Raw genomic sequence first — 17,029 nt, 5'->3', positions numbered from 1 at the left:
GCCGGTGTTAAATGTAGTGCACTTCAAAGTTATAAAGGGACCCCTCAATAGGATTTGCTGGATAAATAAAGGTTAAAAAAAAAAAAAATAGGGGGCTATTTTAGGACGCACCCCATCATGTCAAGTGTAGACCTGTAGGTGGAGTGAGAGGCTGTGCTGAGGCTGCACGACAGGACAGAGTAGAGTAGAGGCCAACGCTTGAAGCTTTGAGCTGAGTCTACCAGAGTCACTGTCCATTTATGCCTCTGCATGGGGTCATGCAACCCGGGGCGTGGTGGTATGTCATCGGTTTGTACTAGGCCCTATGAAGTAGGACAGGCCGAGACAGAGGGGGACAGGATCTGATTCAGCGCTGGGTGACAGGGCAGTCAGGCCCGAGGACTGGCACTCATTGTCATGCCGAACAATGAGCAGAGCTTAAGCAGAGCAAAGCACATGTTGGTACAGGACGACCAGCCTTCATTGTCTCCAACCCTCCTTCCACTAAGCCTGGCACGGGCCGAGGGGGGGGGGGGGGGGCTCTCTCGCCGCACCCCCTCGCTGGCGACATGGGCTAGATAAACACGGGCCTTGTTTAATGGTCGTTACAGCGGCCTTCGTCCTGACGCGTCGCATCATTAAGCTGAATAGATGTGTCCCATTTTGTGTTTCGCCGACTCTGCAAACTCAATGAATTATACATGGGGACCAGAGCAGAGCCGGTCTATTTGAGGCTGTAATGGACGCGCCACTTAGGCTGTGTTGTCTTTGTTCTTGTTTCATTAGGTTGCCGCCTGTAGCGACAAGCACAGATGTAGGATCTTAATTTGAACCAGTTTGCTACACCGGAAAATAATCCTGCATCACCAGGAAATGTGAATTAATGGACATTTTTGTAGGGGTTGGTACGTTTCTTTCGTAAGAGAAAATCCATTCTTAAATTTCAAAGTGGAAATTACAAACCTTAGAGGCCTTTTTAAACCTCAGGTACACTATACATTTAAATGTAAAGTTCTCCTGCAAAAAGGGTGATCAAATTACGATCCTACATCTGTAACAGCCTGGTGTGAGAAGATAATAATGAATGTATTGGATCCACATTTGTCGCGGGCTTCATATGGCTCGTGATGACCTATGCTCTGGAAATTCCTGTTGAAATGTATGAGAGAGAGGTAAAAGTCATAAAATATGTTTTCTGTTTTGCGTCATAGGCTAATAAAGGACAAGGAGAGGGACATTGAGGACGACGTCTTAATAATATTGATGGCCACCTGAGAGAGGAAAAAAACTAGCAGATGCAAGAGGGGAGGATTGTTTGCTGCAGGGTGGCGACGGAGAGGCTAGCTAGCTCTGCTTCGTACAGGAAGCTCTGAATCTCCTCCATGCAGGCGGGCTTGGGGTACAGAACGTGGGTAGGACAGGCTTGGGGTACAGAGCGTGGGTAGGGAAGGCTTGGGGTACAGAGCGTGGGTAGGACAGGCTTGGGGTACAGAGCGTGGGTGGGACAGGCTTGGGGTACAGAGCGTGGGTAGAACAGGCTTGGGGTACAGAGTGTGGGTAGGTCAGGCTTGGGGTACAGAGTGTGGGTAGGACAGGCTTGGGGTACAGAGTGTGGGTAGGTCAGGCTTGGGGTACAGAGTGTGGGTAGGCGAGGCTTGGGGTACAGAGTGTGGGTAGGGAAGGCTTGGGGTACAGAGCGTGGGTAGGTTAGGCTTGGGGTACAGAGCGTGGGTAGGACAGGCTTGGGGTACAGAGTGTGGGTAGGGCAAGCTTGAGGTAAAGAGCGTGGGTAGGAGAGGCTTGGGGTACAGAGCGTGGGTAGGACAGGCTTGGGGTACAGAGTGTGGGTAGGACAGGCTTGGAACTGGGATCAAGCATTTAGAGTCATATGGCAGCAGCAGATGCCTCCCTCTCTGCCCTGTTTCATCAGAAACACAATCTGGATTCTATAGAAACCTGCTGCGTTGGAGTTATTCAGTAGAAGATGCAACACTGTTTGCCCTTGGCTGTGCATTATCTAGTAGCTCTGAGACCAGGTTTCCGCCCCTCGGACATTCAAGGCTGCACAGTCAAACGGGAGAAGGCAAATAAATGGTGAACCAACCATGTTCATGACATAAGACACCCATTTCTTTGTGTTTACTCACAAACATATGTACATCTTCCAGAATGTGTGATTTAAAGTGTTTTTCTGGTCATACATGGTCCATGATAGGATCGTGTTGTATCATGTGACAAGTGTTTTCTGCAGTGAGCCAATGAGAAAGGGCAGAGGCTGTGGAACTAAAGCCTATCTGTGTTATTTTCTTCCTGGAAGGGTCGTTCACCCTTTCCATCCCAAATGGCACCCTATTCCCTATATAGGCTCTGGTCAAAAATAGTGCAGTACAGATGTAGGATCCTCATTTGATCAGTCTTTTGTTGCTGAGAATTTTCCTGCGCAGCAGGATATGCAAACTTGTCGTGTCTTCGAGGTTTAAAAGGGCTTCTAAAGTTTGTCATTTCCACTTTAAATTGTCAGACTTGATTTGCCCTAACTAAAATGTATCAAAGCCTCCAAAAAAAATGTCTGTTAATTATAATCCAACATTATTTTCCTGCTGTAGGAAACTGGCTCCAATTAAGATCCTACATCTGCACATAGGGAATAGGGTGCCAGTTGGGACGCACGCCGTTATCTGTGTTTCTATCGGGCTCTCAAATGTACTTTGTGATACACCACAACACTCTCTGCGCCACAATATTAACTCTTGGATTCTGGCGGTCTGTTTTTCTCTGTGATGCCAAAGGATGACCACAACTCTCTTAGCCTACACCGTGAACTGCAAAGTCTATTTGTTTCCGAGGTTTTATGGGCGTTTGAAAGGATAGGGCACTCTTTATCTGTTTTTAGACCCTGTTACTCTGCTGTAGTCTAAACAGATACTCCCGCGCTAGTGATTTGACAGCGTAGCCAGTTAAACTGCACACCCACTTCGAAGGGATGCATAGGAAAGTGTAATGGGCAGAGACGTGCACGTATCAGTGATCTTCATGCGCTATCAGAGAGGTTTAATAGTAGGTGTAATGTGGTGTGAGTGCTGCAGTGCTGCTGAGAGTGCATGGGGATAGGTACAAGCTGTTGGGTTTGCACACACACACACACACACAGCACACTAGCGCTGTTAGATTGCGGTGTTGAGCTTCATTCGGACGGATGAGCAGTTACAAGATCACCCGGGGACATATTTTGCTAGACGTCACTAAAATGATACCATCGTCTCGAAGACCGTGAACTTTTATTTATATTTTATTAAATAACCCGAGAACCTGGAATAGCAAGACTCAGACTAAACCGATAAGGAGATTTCGTCTTAACGTGTTCTCTATGCCATTATCTTTGTTGACTATGTCTATACAATAGTTTTGTTTCACAAATGTGCACACAGATTCTTGGTTCTTGAAACAGAAAATAAGTTTCCCTCGTTTATTCTATACGTCTCTAAAGCGGCTGCCGCAAAGGATTTATTGATAATTTCCTTCTAAGTATATCAGTGTCAGTCTTCCTGTCAGGACAGAGGGCTGTAATATACTCTACAGAGGGGTCTGTTTCAGTCCCCGTTCCGGAGTAGGATCCTCTGTTCTGTGTGTGCTAGCGGCAGGAGCAGAGCCACCGTGTAGATGTTCCTACTTCCTGAGGAAACTGCAGCGTGGCCTGTGTCTCTGTCTCTCTCTGTGTGGAGTGGCAGGGTTTAGCAGAGCTCCCCTCTCCCCTCTCTGCAGCAGCCAGGCTGCACATGGCCACTACTGAGCCAGGGGAGGGCACAAGGCAATGCAAGGCAGGCGGAGGAGGAGGGGAAGGAGGGAGGGAGGGAGGGAGGGAGGGAGGGAGGGAGGGAGGGAGGGAGGGAGGGAGGGCGGGCGGGAGGGGGAGCACTAGCTAACGCTCTCTTCTGAGCCAAATGAGTCTCCAGTCAAGAGAGACATTCTCGTGGCACCTCCAGAAGTTAAAGAGGGGTGGTGGAGATGAGGCGTGAAGCGTGGGCAGCCTGAAGCCACCGGGACAGTGGCTTACTTCCTCTGAAGGAGTAGAGGGCTGTGACTGGCTACAGTTATATGGAAGGGGCTACAGCTGGGCTGGGGAGAGAGAGAGATAGCTAGTCTAGCTAGATTATCGCCTATTAAGGTGAGTGGGAATGGGTCTGTGTACATGAGAGAGAGAGAGAAACAGACTGAGTCCCGGGATGTCTGTGTGTGACAGAGCGGGGGTGGCATGGGTGCAAGGAAAGGGCTGTGTGTGATGTATGGTTGTAGTAGTAGTGTGTGTGTGTATGTGTGTGTGTGTGTGTGTGTGTGTGTGTGTGTGTGTGTGTGTGTGTGTGTGTGTGTGTGTGTGTGTTATGCATACATGTAGGTCTAGTAGTGTACTGTGTGTCCGCACGCTTGTATATGTGAGGCTCTCTTCCTGTGACATGCTGCAGTGCTTGAAGCCAGGCTGAGACACAGAGAAAGAGAGCCCAGGTAGAACCCTAGGCAGGCAGCCTCACTGGGGTTCGATAATTAGAAAAGTCAGATGCTGCTTCCTGCGGACAAGCTAGTAGAAGCAAGGTTGAATAACACTGTTTTTTGCCCAGGCTAAAGTGGTACTTCAATCTCTGTGTGTGGGCTGTGCATTGTGATGCACATGTGGGACTGTGCGTGTGTGTGTGTGTGTGTGTGTGTGTGTGTGTGTGTGTGTATGTGTGTGGTGTTTTTGTACGTCCTCTATGGCGCGGCGTCTGTACACGCGTCTGTTCCTCAGAGTTGTCAAACTGTTATCCTTCCTCCTCGTCGGCATCATCTTCATCCGTGTAGTTTCATTGAACCTTTTATTGAACCAGGAAATCCCACTCAGACCGGAATACCTGTTTTACAAGGGAGCCATTCTGTAAGGCATGGCATCTCTGACCTTGTGTTCCTGTCTCTGTCTTGTCTTTACTGTCCTTCTGCAGGAGCTCCAGTTTGAGAGGCTGACCAGGGAGCTGGAGGTGGAGAGACAGATTGTGGCCAATCAGCTGGAAAGATGCAGACTTGGGGCCGAATCGCCAGACACTGCTAGCGGCAGGTAATGAGCACACACACATGCATGTATACACACATACACATGCGTGCATGAAAGCACACACACTCACAGAGAGCCTACATGCTGGTCATAGCTTGGCACATAGCTACTTCCTCAGGCGCAGCAGTGGGCCGTAGTTTAGCATCTTGGCACAGGAATACAGTGGCGGCAAATTGACGTCTAAATGGACTGTGTATATGGAACAGAGATGGCGACGTCATCCTAGATGTTCTCATCAATTCACCTTTCAGTTTGACGAGCCATGACATTGCTGCGGAAAACAAACACACACAGTATGTTGTCTATGGTAGCAGATGTTGAAAAATGGTTGATGTGGACAGTAACAGGGGCTGCGTTTCAAAATCATAAAAGACACACCTTCGCCTTGTGCCCTTGGGGGAATCCCCGCGGCCATCTTTGTCGCTGTTTGGCCAAGCAAGGGAAGTTGGCAGTGTAAGCCCCTGGGCCCTCGTTTTTGATCGAGTTTGCGAGTGTACGATTATGTTCTTTAACTGACTGGCCTAGTTAAATAAAGTTTCAATAAAACAAAATAAAAATGTTCTGAAACGCCCCAATAATTCAATTGGCGATGATTGTACATCCGCTAAGAAAAGTCAGCCAATACTTAAAACCAGAATTCATTTGGAGAAGTCAACACAACGTAAGTAAAAAAACTAAAAAAAACTAATGTAAATAAGTTAGAAATTGTGCTACTAATGCACATGACGGCTCAAGCACGTATCATAAAAGTAAGGATGTTTTTGTTTGGTTAGCTTTTTGGAAACGTTAGCTTGCGCAACACTTTCCCCCTGACACTTATACATTGTAATTTTCGATTTGACCTGATATAGTAGGACGGCTAACATTCGATGTCTGCGCATGCGTTGTCTTCTAGCCAAGATATGCAATGCAATCATAATTGACTGTAGCGCATGTAAGGCACACAATAGTTCCATGGTGACATAAAACACAACCGTGGGATGAACGAGTGACACATTCCCGGGCAAGAGCGGTCCATTTCAAATTCATTCATTCTTCCCTCACCCCTCGCCCTGCAAGTGTCAACTCCTCAGACGTCATGATCCGTCATCAGAAGTGTCCACTTCATTTGAGGGCTGAGGGGAGAGGGTGTGTCTTTTAAGTGTTTGGAATGCAAACCAGGGAGAAACGGCTGGATGTTCACTGCTCGGGCCTCATTTATATCGCACGAAGAACGCAATAAACTGAACAAAATGTTGATCTTACGTCGATTTACAAATTGCGCCGATGCACACGTATTTGTGCTAGGCATTTTGCGTTGCGTATAAATTATTCTTTGGTGAAGTGCTACTGTACTGTATAGGTTATAGCTAGCAGCCCTTGGGTTGCTGCCTGGGCTGAGCTGGGCTAGAGGAAGTATTCAGTCAAAACGGCGTGCTGTTCCGCCTCACGGACCGCCACACACAAATATGTCCATGAGAGGCTTCATTAATCACATTAGCCAATAGGGTTGGGGCGATTTTGCGATCGCGTCGTCTATCGATGATGTTTGACAGCCATGGTTGATGGTGAGGACATCGCGGTGTCACAAACTATGTCACTGAGGTTTGGTGGACGTCCTTGTGTCATATTCTTTCCATTTTTTTTTTTTAATGATGGATTTAACGCTGCTCAGGGGGATGTTCAACGTTCGGGATGTTTTTTTTTTTTTAGAACCAAGCCCTAATTGGTGCCACTCCAGAACTTTATCCTAGTGTTGTTTTTGTTAGCTCCTTGCACTTAATGATGCTGTTTGTTGAGATATGCTCTCTAATAAACTCTGGGGCTTTCCAGAAAAAGGTGTATTTAATCTGAGATCACATGACACTTTAGTTTAGTCAGGGGGACTCCATTCAACTAATGGTGTGACTTCTGATGGTAATCGGTTGCACCAGAGTTTATTTAGTGGTGTCACAGCAAAGGGTGTGAGTACTTACACAATCAAGACTTTCATGTTTTTTATTTGTAAATAACTTTGAAAAATATGCTTTAAAAAAAAAATGTCTCACTTGAACATTAGATTTTTTTCTGTAGATCAGTGACAGACATTAAATCTATTTTAATGACGGGTAACACAAAATGTGGAAATGTCGAAAGGGGCGGGGGGGGGTGAATACTTATGCAAGGCACTGTAGATTGTAGAAAGAGCGGAAAGCACCAAAGATGTGCAAAATGTCAGATAGGACCTAACGTCGTTTTTTCCCTCTCCTGGTTTGTTTGAAAATCGTAATTTCCTTTTTCTCCCCGTTACCCATTCGATTTGAATGTTACTTGTCGGCCTAGGCACAGCCTACTCTAATGATCAACCATTAAATTAATCTACAGGCCTAACGAAGTTCCATCTCAGAAAGTTGTTTGCAATTAGCCTAAATAAAAACATAGCTGGTACAGTAATTACGAGAGAGAGAGAGAACAAACAATCGCAAGATAGACTAATCAAATATGACGTTTCAACAAACCGGGTCCATTTCTGCTTCACTTGACCAAAGTATCAGCAAAATAAATTGTACCATGTACCAAATCAAACATACAGTAATATAGGCTTACACATCGGCTAGGCTACTGTTCAAATCGCTGAGCTTTTCCTATGTCTGGCTAACTCTCCTCACTGCATGCTCACGTTGAGATGCTATATGGGCGTCATCTTGTGTCATGCAGTTGCTGGATTTATTTAAGAAACTGTTGAGGTTTTTTTACGTCCTAAATGAGACCTTGTTCGGCTAAATAGTGCGTTACTTTTGACGACGCGCTGGTCAAAAGTAGTGCACTATATACGGAATAGGGTGCCATTGGTGACGTACCCTGTATCTAATTGGAAGATATGGTTTGAAGTAATCCACCTATGCAGCATTGGATAACAGCAAATTATTTTTTTTCGGGGGAGGGGGGGATCACACCTCTTTGGTGTTGCTGTTTGAAGAACGTGATGATGTGCTGTTGAGTAGGAATGTTAATTGTGAAATGCGGCTGGGGAAAATAAGAGAGGAGGTTAATGGCCTGTGACTTTTGAGGGGAAATTGCTTAATGGACACATTTTAGTGGCTACTATTAATACCGGGGTTCTCTGTTGGCTTATGCATATCGCAGCTTTTTATTAAGTCAAGTCAGTCAGGGATGCACCCTGCTGCTGTGAGAAGATTATTATCGGTCTGGTGTCTTGACTAACGGAAAAGGCATGTCGGGTTGTGTGGGACACTGTCCGCGTCTGAAATGATACCCCATGTAGTGCACTACTTTTGACCGTAGGGAGTAGGGTGCAATTTCGGACACAACTCAGTGGACACAATGTGTTATGTTGATGAAATGTTGTCTCTTTGTGGCTCGCCCGTTGGAAGTCATTCGCCATAGCCAGTATAGTTCTATGTGGGTATAGTGCTTCCGCTCTTGAAAGTAGAGTGTACCCTGATTCATGAAAGCTCCTTTCGTGACTAGTAATAACCCCGAGGTCCTCACATGAAGCATCTCCTCGTCCAACAGCAGCACTCCGTGTGAGTGTCCATTACAGCTCTCAGGGCTCAGCGAGCTGCAGATAGAGAGAGGCGTGGCCAGAGAGTCTCCAAACAAAGGCTGTCCTACAGGGGAAATTGATGTCAAAATTGGCAACCGGGCTATTTGCTGCTATTTCCTCCACAAGAGGCTTCTGCAGCCTCAATGAGAGTGGATCTAGTCATGATATTGATCCTATTTGTTGACGTTAGCAAGGTACAAGTACCATTTTCTCCCTACAGGACAGGGGAAATTTCCTCTGGTCATATTCTCAGCACTCACAATCGGTAAAGGCCTACATCATAACAGGGTGTGATTTTACGGGGTTATTTTCAACCTGGTCACTTCTACACAATGAATTCCAATCATGTGATGGCCATGGGTAGTTTGAAGAGGTTGTGGCCTTTTGGCGACCCTAACAAGAGTAATGGGCTTTGGGGAGGTCATATTATGTCCAGGATAGCCTGGTGGGCAGAGAGTTGTGTGGTGCTGCCTGCACTGTACTGACTGCGGTGCCTTTTGGACCTATTAACTTTTTGGTGGGGGGGGGGGGTATATATATTAGTGTATATACATAGATGTTTGTTGTTATATTCTGTCAGAAAAGGACGTGTCACTTTCAGAAAAACATATTGGTCAAGCTCAGACATTTTTATGTTCATTTTACAACCCTATTAGGTACATAATCCTAACAGGGTGGAAAAGTGGAGCCTAAATGAGCCATAGCGAGTGAGCGAGATAGAGCTAGCATAATGGTGAACACTTGAACATGAGTTTAACTTCTCTATTTTACATTTTGAAACGTGGCTAATTTACTCTATTGTTTAGCGTAACAGGATGGAAATGTATGAGTGTGACATACAGACCGGCAACATGAAACGTGGAAAAATAGATCCAACTGAGTATTTATATTTATTTACCTTTGCACTATTGTTTTTCCCACCAAAGAAATGTCGAAGCTTCCTGAATGTGGTGTCATTTTAGGAAGGGGTTTGTTTTCTTAAATGGAGAATTACAACAAACTAACAGGGTGGAGAGCGATATCAGAGACACGGAGCACATCTTAAATTAAATAATAATAATGAATACAATAATCATGAAAAACATGTTATTGATGACTAGGAAAACGTTATTGATGATTGATGACTAGGAAAACGTTATTGATGACAACCACTAGGACTATGGTAGTCCTAGAATAAATATTTCATTATTTTATGCCTTACATGTCTTGTGGAAGTTGATGAATAACACCCGGGGACATGGCAAAAACACATCCACTGAAAAAAAGAGTTGAAAAAAAAACTGCATTCAACTCCCTTTCAAGATCCATATATGTATTTTTTTTTAAGGTACCTTACATTTACCCTTTTGGGATCTACATTTTACACTAAATAAGAAGTGATGTTTCCTGGGTACAGAAAAGGCCCCGTATTCTAGGAATGACCCGACTGGCTGTGGAGGGCTGGGAAACACTCCCTGTACTGAATGAAGGATGTTGAACACTAACTGGTTGGTACTGACTGTACAATCTGGGTAAAGCTCCTTGTACTAATGACTGAGGAGGGCTTGGTAACGCTCCCTGTACTGTACTGATGAGGGCTCGGTAACGCTCCCTGTACTACTGACTGAGTACGGCTGGGTAATGCTTCCTGTACTGCACTGAGGAGGGCTGGGTAATGCTTCCTGTACTACTGACTGAAAAGGGCTGGGTAACACTTCCTCAACTGTACTGAGGAGGGCTGGGTAACACTTCCTCAACTGTACTGAGGAGGGCTGGGTAACACTTCCTCTACTGTACTGAGGAGGGCTGGGTAACACTTCCTCTACTGTACTGAGGAGAGCTGGGTAACACTTCCTCAACTGTACTGAGGAGGGCTGGGTAACGCTTCCTCTACTGTACTGAGGAGGGCTGGGTAACGCTTCCTGTACTGTACTGTGGAGGGCTGGGTAACACTTCTTCTACTGTACTGAGGAGGGCTGGGTAACGCTTCCTCTACTGTACTGAGGAGGGCTGGGTAACGCTTCCTGTACTGTACTGTGGAGGGCTGGGTAACACTTCCTCAACTGTACTGAGGAGGGCTGGGTAACGCTTCCTGTACTGTACTGTGGAGGGCTGGGTAACGCTTCCTCTACTGTACTGAGGAGGGCTGGGTAACGCTTCCTGTACTGTACTGAGGAGGGCTGGGTAATGCTTCCTGTACTGTACTGAGGAGGGCTGGGTAACACTTCCTGTACTCTACTGAGGAGGGCTGGGTAACACGTCCTGTACTGTACTGAGGAGGGCTGGGTAACGCTTCCTGTAGTGTACTGAGGAGGGTTGGGTAACGCTTCCTGTAGTGTACTGAGGAGGGCTGGGTAACGCTTCCTGTAGTGTACTGAGGAGGGCCGGGTAACGCTTCCTGTAGTGTACTGAGGAGGGTTGGGTAACGCTTCCTGTACTGCACTGAGGAGGGCTGGGTAACGCTTCCTGTACTGTACTGTGGAGGGCTGGGTAACACTTCCTCAACTGTACTGAGGAGGGCTGGGTAACACTTCCTCTACTGTACTGAGGAGGGCTGGGTAACACTTCCTCAACTGTACTGAGGAGGGCTGGGTAACGCTTCCTCTACTGTACTGAGGAGGGCTGGGTAACGCTTCCTGTACTGTACTGAGGAGGGCTGAGTAACACTTCCTGTACTCTACTGAGGAGGGCTGGGTAACACTTCCTGTACTGTACTGAGGAGGGCTGGGTAACACTTCCTCTACTGTACTGAGGAGGGCTGGGTAACGCTTCCTGTAGTGTACTGAGGAGGGTTGGGTAACGCTTCCTGTAGTGTACTGAGGAGGGCTGGGTAACGCTTCCTGTAGTGTACTGAGTAGGGCTGGGTAACGCTTCCTGTAGTGTACTGAGGAGGGTTGGGTAACGCTTCCTGTACTGCACTGAGGAGGGCTGGGTAACGCTTCCTGTACTGTGGAGGGCTGGGTAACGCTTCCTGTACTGTACTGAGGAGGGTTGGGTAACGCTTCCTGTACTGCACTGAGGAGGGCTGGGTAACGCTTCCTCTACTGTACTGAGGAGGGCTGGGTAACGCTCCCTCTACTGTACTGAGGAGGGCTGGGTAACGCTTCCTCTACTGTACTAAGGAGAGCTGGGTAACGCTTCCTCTACTGTACTAAGGAGGGCTGGGTAACGCTTCCTCTACTGTACTGAGGAGGGCTGGGTAACACTTCCTGTACTGTACTGAGGAGGCCTGGGTAACGCTTCCTGTACTGTACTGAGGAGGGCTGGGTAACGCTTCCTGTACTTTACTGAGGAGGGCTGGGTAACGCTTCCTCTACTGTACTGAGGAGGGCTGGGTAACGCTTCCTCTACTGTACTGAGGAGGGCTGGGTAACACTTCCTCTACTGTACTGAGGAGGGCTGGGTAACACTTCCTCTACTGTACTGAGGAGGGATGGGTAACGCTTCCTCTACTGTACTCTGGAGGGCTGGGTAACGCTTCCTCTACTGTACTAAGGAGGGCTGGGTAACGCTTCCTCTACTGTACTAAGGAGGGCTGGGTAACGCTTCCTCTACTGTACTGTGGAGGGCTGGGTAACGCTTCCTCTACTGTACTGAGGAGGGCTGGGTAACACTTCCTGTACTGTACTAAGGAGGGCTGGGTAACGCTTCCTCTACTGTACTGAGGAGGGCTGGGTAACACTTCCTGTACTGTACTGAGGAGGCCTGGGTAACGCTTCCTGTACTGTACTGAGGAGGGCTGGGTAACGCTTCCTGTACTGTACTGTGGAGGGCTGGGTAACGCTTCCTCTACTGTACTAAGGAGGGCTGGGTAACGCTTCCTCTACTGTACTAAGGAGGGCTGGGTAACGCTTCCTCTACTGTACTGAGGAGGGCTGGGTAACACTTCCTGTACTGTACTGAGGAGGCCTGGGTAACGCTTCCTGTACTGTACTGAGGAGGGCTGGGTAACGCTCCCTCTACTGTACTGAGGAGGGCTGGGTAACACTTCCTCTACTGTACTGAGGAGGGCTGGGTAACGCTTCCTCTACTGTACTGAGGAGGGCTGGGTAACGCTTCCTCTACTCTACTGAGGAGGGCTGGGTAACGCTTCCTGTACTGTACTGAGGAGGGCTGGGTAACACTTCCTCTACTGTACTGAGGAGGGCTGGGTAACGCTTCCTCTACTGTACTGAGGAGGGCTGGGTAACGCTTCCTGTACTGTACTGTGGAGGGCTGGGTAACGCTTCCTGTACTGTACTGAGGAGGGCTGGGTAACGCTTCCTGTACTGTACTGAGGAGGGCTGGGTAACACTTCCTCTACTGTACTGAGGAGGGCTGGGTAACGCTTCCTGTACTGTACTGTGGAGGGCTGGGTAACACTTCTTCTACTGTACTGTGGAGGGCTGGGTAACGCTTCCTCTACTGTACTGAGGAGGGCTGGGTAACGCTTCCTCTACTGTACTGTGGAGGGCTGGGTAACGCTTCCTCTACTGTACTGTGGAGGGCTGGGTAACACTTCTTCTACTGTACTGTGGAGGGCTGGGTAACGCTTCCTCTACTGTACTGAGGAGGACTGGGTAACACTTCTTCTACTGTACTGAGGAGGGCTGGGTAACACTTCCTGTACTGTACTGAGGAGGGCTGAGTAGCTCTTCCTGTACTGTACTGAGGAGGGCTGGGTAAGGCTTCCTGTACTGTACTGAGAAGGGCTGGGTTGCGCTTCCGGCTCCCTGTGTGTCGTGACGCAGCCTACAGGGCTAAGCCATCAGCATCATCAGTCTGGGCGAGAGAGAGTCGTTGGCGTCCCACTCTGGGATCAACACAGGCCCAGCATCTCCTCCACATCCCTATAAAAATGGAAGAGATTTTCCTCGTCCTAATGTCACAGCGTTTTTTCTCAATGGGCCATCCGGCCCATCAATAGAGGTGACGTCATGCTCAAGTGTTCTGATGAGGCTCATTCAATTTCATTACACCTCCAGGACAGCAGCAGTCCTTCATATCAGTCATCTGGGCTGGTACGACTTGATCAGCGAGACTTTCTGAGTGGGTTGAGACTGATGAGGAGACCTCCCACCCGGGGAATGGAAGCTCATTAGTGGGGAAATGCTAAACTGACCCAAGATCATTGTCTAGGGGGTAATTTCACCCTATACTGGAATGGAAGACGTAAACCCTTCCCCTTTGTAGCCTACTTCCAGAGTGATATGATTGTGAGCTTGAAGCGGGAATCATTAACCAGTGAACAGCCACGTCCGTTTGACATATTGCAACAGCAACGAAGCTACTGCAAACAACAAACACTCTTTTTTCCCCCCTCGGACACCATTGCACTTGCCATAGAAAAGCAGAATATGGTAGGCCTACTGCAAGAAAAAATACATATGCGTTGCGTGGCGCTCCTCACCTCCGTTTTGTCATCAAAAACGATAACGACGGCGGTGGGGCGGGACCGTGGCGCTGCTCTTTTTCCTGTCAGGGATGGGTTTGCTTGTAATGTTTGTTTGAGTATCAGTAGTTTACTGCCTGGGTCTCCCTCCGCCCACCCAGGTGGCTGTGACTGTGAGATGGGTCTGGGTATGATGGTAGCAGGAGTTTGGGTCCGCATCCCAAATGGGACCCTATTCCCTATATAGTGCGCTTTTGACCCTGTTCAAAAGTAGTGCTCTTTTAAAGGAAATAGAGTGGCATATGGGAAGCAGCCCATGTCACTACATCTGCCATGGCTCAATGGAGCATACCTCTCCTCGCTTCCTCTTTTAATTGCCCGCGTCTCGTTGGCATGCCGATCGCCCTCCCCTTATTCTAGAAGCTCATTTAACATCCCCTCGAATGGTAAGATCCAGCGAGCGAACGGCAGCAGCAGGGTCATGGCAATAATGACCCGCTAAGATATTTCATTTGAATGCACAGGGGCGGGAACCCTGCTTTAAGGTCCAGCGCTCACACAATTCTTCTCTTTGAAATTACCACCATGTCCTTTTCACTAAAGATCATTTTCTTATGTAATTGAAGCTGTCTGGGTCCAGGTAGCTGTTAGATCAACCTTTTTTACAGTGTGTTTTAGTTTAGTTCTTCTGTGCTCTGAGGGGTCTTCTCTTAAAATCAGTTTGAAGTGGCTGAGGTTTGCAATAGGGGAGCCGCTCAGGGCCTGGTGTTAGGGCCGCTCTCATTGACGAGAAGAATGAATCACATTTCCTCTCCCAGACAGAGAGTTCATTCCAAATGGCACCCTATTCCCTACATAGTGCACTACTTTTGATCAGGCAAGTGAGGTCTGGGTCCAAGGTAGTGGTCAATATAGGGGATAGGGTGCCATTTGGGATTTACAGCAGAGTTTGAGCTGCCTGCCTGCTCACCTTTCCACTGATCCAGGAACAGGCACGAATGACCACGCCATCCATCACACTCCCCGCCTATAGATCCATTTGGCTCTGCTTTCCCAGCAGGCTCTGGTCAGAAGTAGTGCACTACACAGGGAATAGGGTACCATTTGAGACTCAAGCCTCTGTGTTTGTCTGAGGGCCATGATGTGTTTTTAAAATGGACCTTCTCTCCGGCCGCCAAGCTTTTATACCTCATTATTCCTGGGAGACAACTGCAGCTCTATCGCTGAGAAATATGTGTATGCTCAACATGCAGTAAATCAGAGCGGTCAGATGTGTGTGTACGTGTGAGCGCGTGTCTGTGTATCTGTATCCATATGTATGTGTGTCCGTCCATGCCTGTGCGTCCAGGTATGTGTGTGTACACGGGTCATGCTTGCCTGCTTCCTTCCGTCTGTGTGTTTTATCCTCGGCGGCGCATTGCCGTTTTTGCCGCGAGATCAATATGTTTTCTATTTACTGTACCAGCGCTGCCCTACAGCCTCAGAGCCTCAGCCAGGATGAATAGCCAAACCTGACCTTTTCCGTTTATTCGCAAAGTGTGTTTCTCAAGCACCGACGAGGATGAAAAATAACCGCCGCAAACCTCAGGGAACCTCAGCGAAAAGGATGATCCTACTCGTACTCTGTCTGTCGTGGCAAGAAAGATCACCTTCACAACTAGAGAGGCTAGAGAGGAAAGAGGGATGCCTAGCAATATCAACATATTTATTCTACTGTAAATGAGAAGTCCTTGCGCCATGGAACATGTTCATCTCTTACTGTAAATTGCAATTCCACTACTGATATGTAGCGAGCAGTGTTTCTGTCTGTCCCCCTAACTGTTCTGCCTAATGTGGTTTCTATTTCAGTTGTACAACTGAATGCGTTCAACTGAAATGTGTCTTCCGCATTTAACCTAACCCTCTGAATCAGAGAAACAACCATTTTGAATTTCATTTCCATTTTTTGGTTGTACACTTCTTATGTGTATGGAGGCATATTCTGCACTGCCATAACAATTCTCTGTTTCTTTCCATGGTCCATTATTGCGTCTGCACTTAAGAGGGGCCATTCCATTTCATCTTTATAGTGAATGTGTGGGCAGGTCCCAAATGGCACCCTATCATCTTACATAGTGCACTACTTTTGACCAGAGTCCTATGGACCCTATAGGGAATAGGGTGCCATTTGAGACACACATTTATCTATAGGCCCTACATACTCAACTGGCGGACCGCCGACCAGATCCGGAACCAGAACGGCGTCAATCCTATCTAACTCCTCCTTCTCTCTGTTTTTGTCTTTCAGCTCGTCTGAGAAGTCTCTCCCCTGGAGATCTGCAGGTAAGGACTGCTCCTCTTTCCTTACCTACACCGTGCCACTGTTCCAAATGGCGCCCTATTCCCTTTATAGTGCTCTACTTTCCACCAAAAGTAGTGCACTTGTGAATCAGGTGCCGTTTGGGATGCATCCCATGTCACCAATCACCATATGTAGACACGCGTATTATTTTTAAACACTGAAAAGCATACCATTATACCATGCCATAGATAATGTATGTCGTACGGCTGCTGACTGAACTGATAACAGTCTCCTCTGGCACATTTCAAATTCGATACTTATCTTGCGTTAATCCCACCCTCTCAAACCTGAATACCTTCCCCCTTTCCCTCCTCTCCAACTCCCCTGCGATGTCCCCCCCAAAAAAAGAAATAGATGTTTTTATTGTCACATACTTAACGGATCCCCAGACACTTTGCCGCTGCTGCTGGAATTGATGAAGTGCATTTTACTCGTGTGTTTCATGGCTTATTAGCTGTATAATGGAACTAAGTGAATCAGCGCGGTCGTCATTCATCTTTTATTGCGTATCTTGTCAGAGGGACCCTATGGGGTTACGATTGTACATATGCACTGGGAATGTTAATATAGCTTGTCCCGGTATGGTTTTGAATTTTTCACTCGCTCCAGTCGGTTTGTTGCTGAAAATAATTACTAGCAGAGGGATACAATAACAACAAGCACATGTGTTTCAAATGGCACCCTATTCTCTAGAATAGAATGCATACGGTTCTGGTCAAAAGTAGTGCCCTGTGTAGGGAAAGGGGCGCCATT

The 17,029-nt window shown here is 47.5% G+C and overlaps 1 protein-coding gene across 6 annotated transcripts in view; it reads left to right on the top strand.

The window, feature by feature from the left end:
- Positions 1-17,029, top strand: part of LOC139380301 (plakophilin-4-like) — a 116,183-nt gene that overhangs the window by 39,938 nt on the left and 59,216 nt on the right. For all 6 annotated transcript variants that reach the window (XM_071122889.1, XM_071122888.1, XM_071122891.1 and 3 more), the window contains 2 exons: positions 4,950-5,062; positions 16,223-16,257. In XM_071122889.1, the coding sequence (XP_070978990.1) occupies positions 4,950-5,062; positions 16,223-16,257 (148 nt within the window). The remainder of the gene's footprint in view (positions 1-4,949; positions 5,063-16,222; positions 16,258-17,029) is intronic.

This window comes from Oncorhynchus clarkii, chromosome 22 (genome assembly GCF_045791955.1).
Source record: "Oncorhynchus clarkii lewisi isolate Uvic-CL-2024 chromosome 22, UVic_Ocla_1.0, whole genome shotgun sequence".
Classification (NCBI taxonomy): Eukaryota; Metazoa; Chordata; class Actinopteri; order Salmoniformes; family Salmonidae; genus Oncorhynchus; species Oncorhynchus clarkii.
Note: the sequence above shows the minus strand (reverse complement) of the source record. Positions and strands in the feature narration are given on the sequence as shown.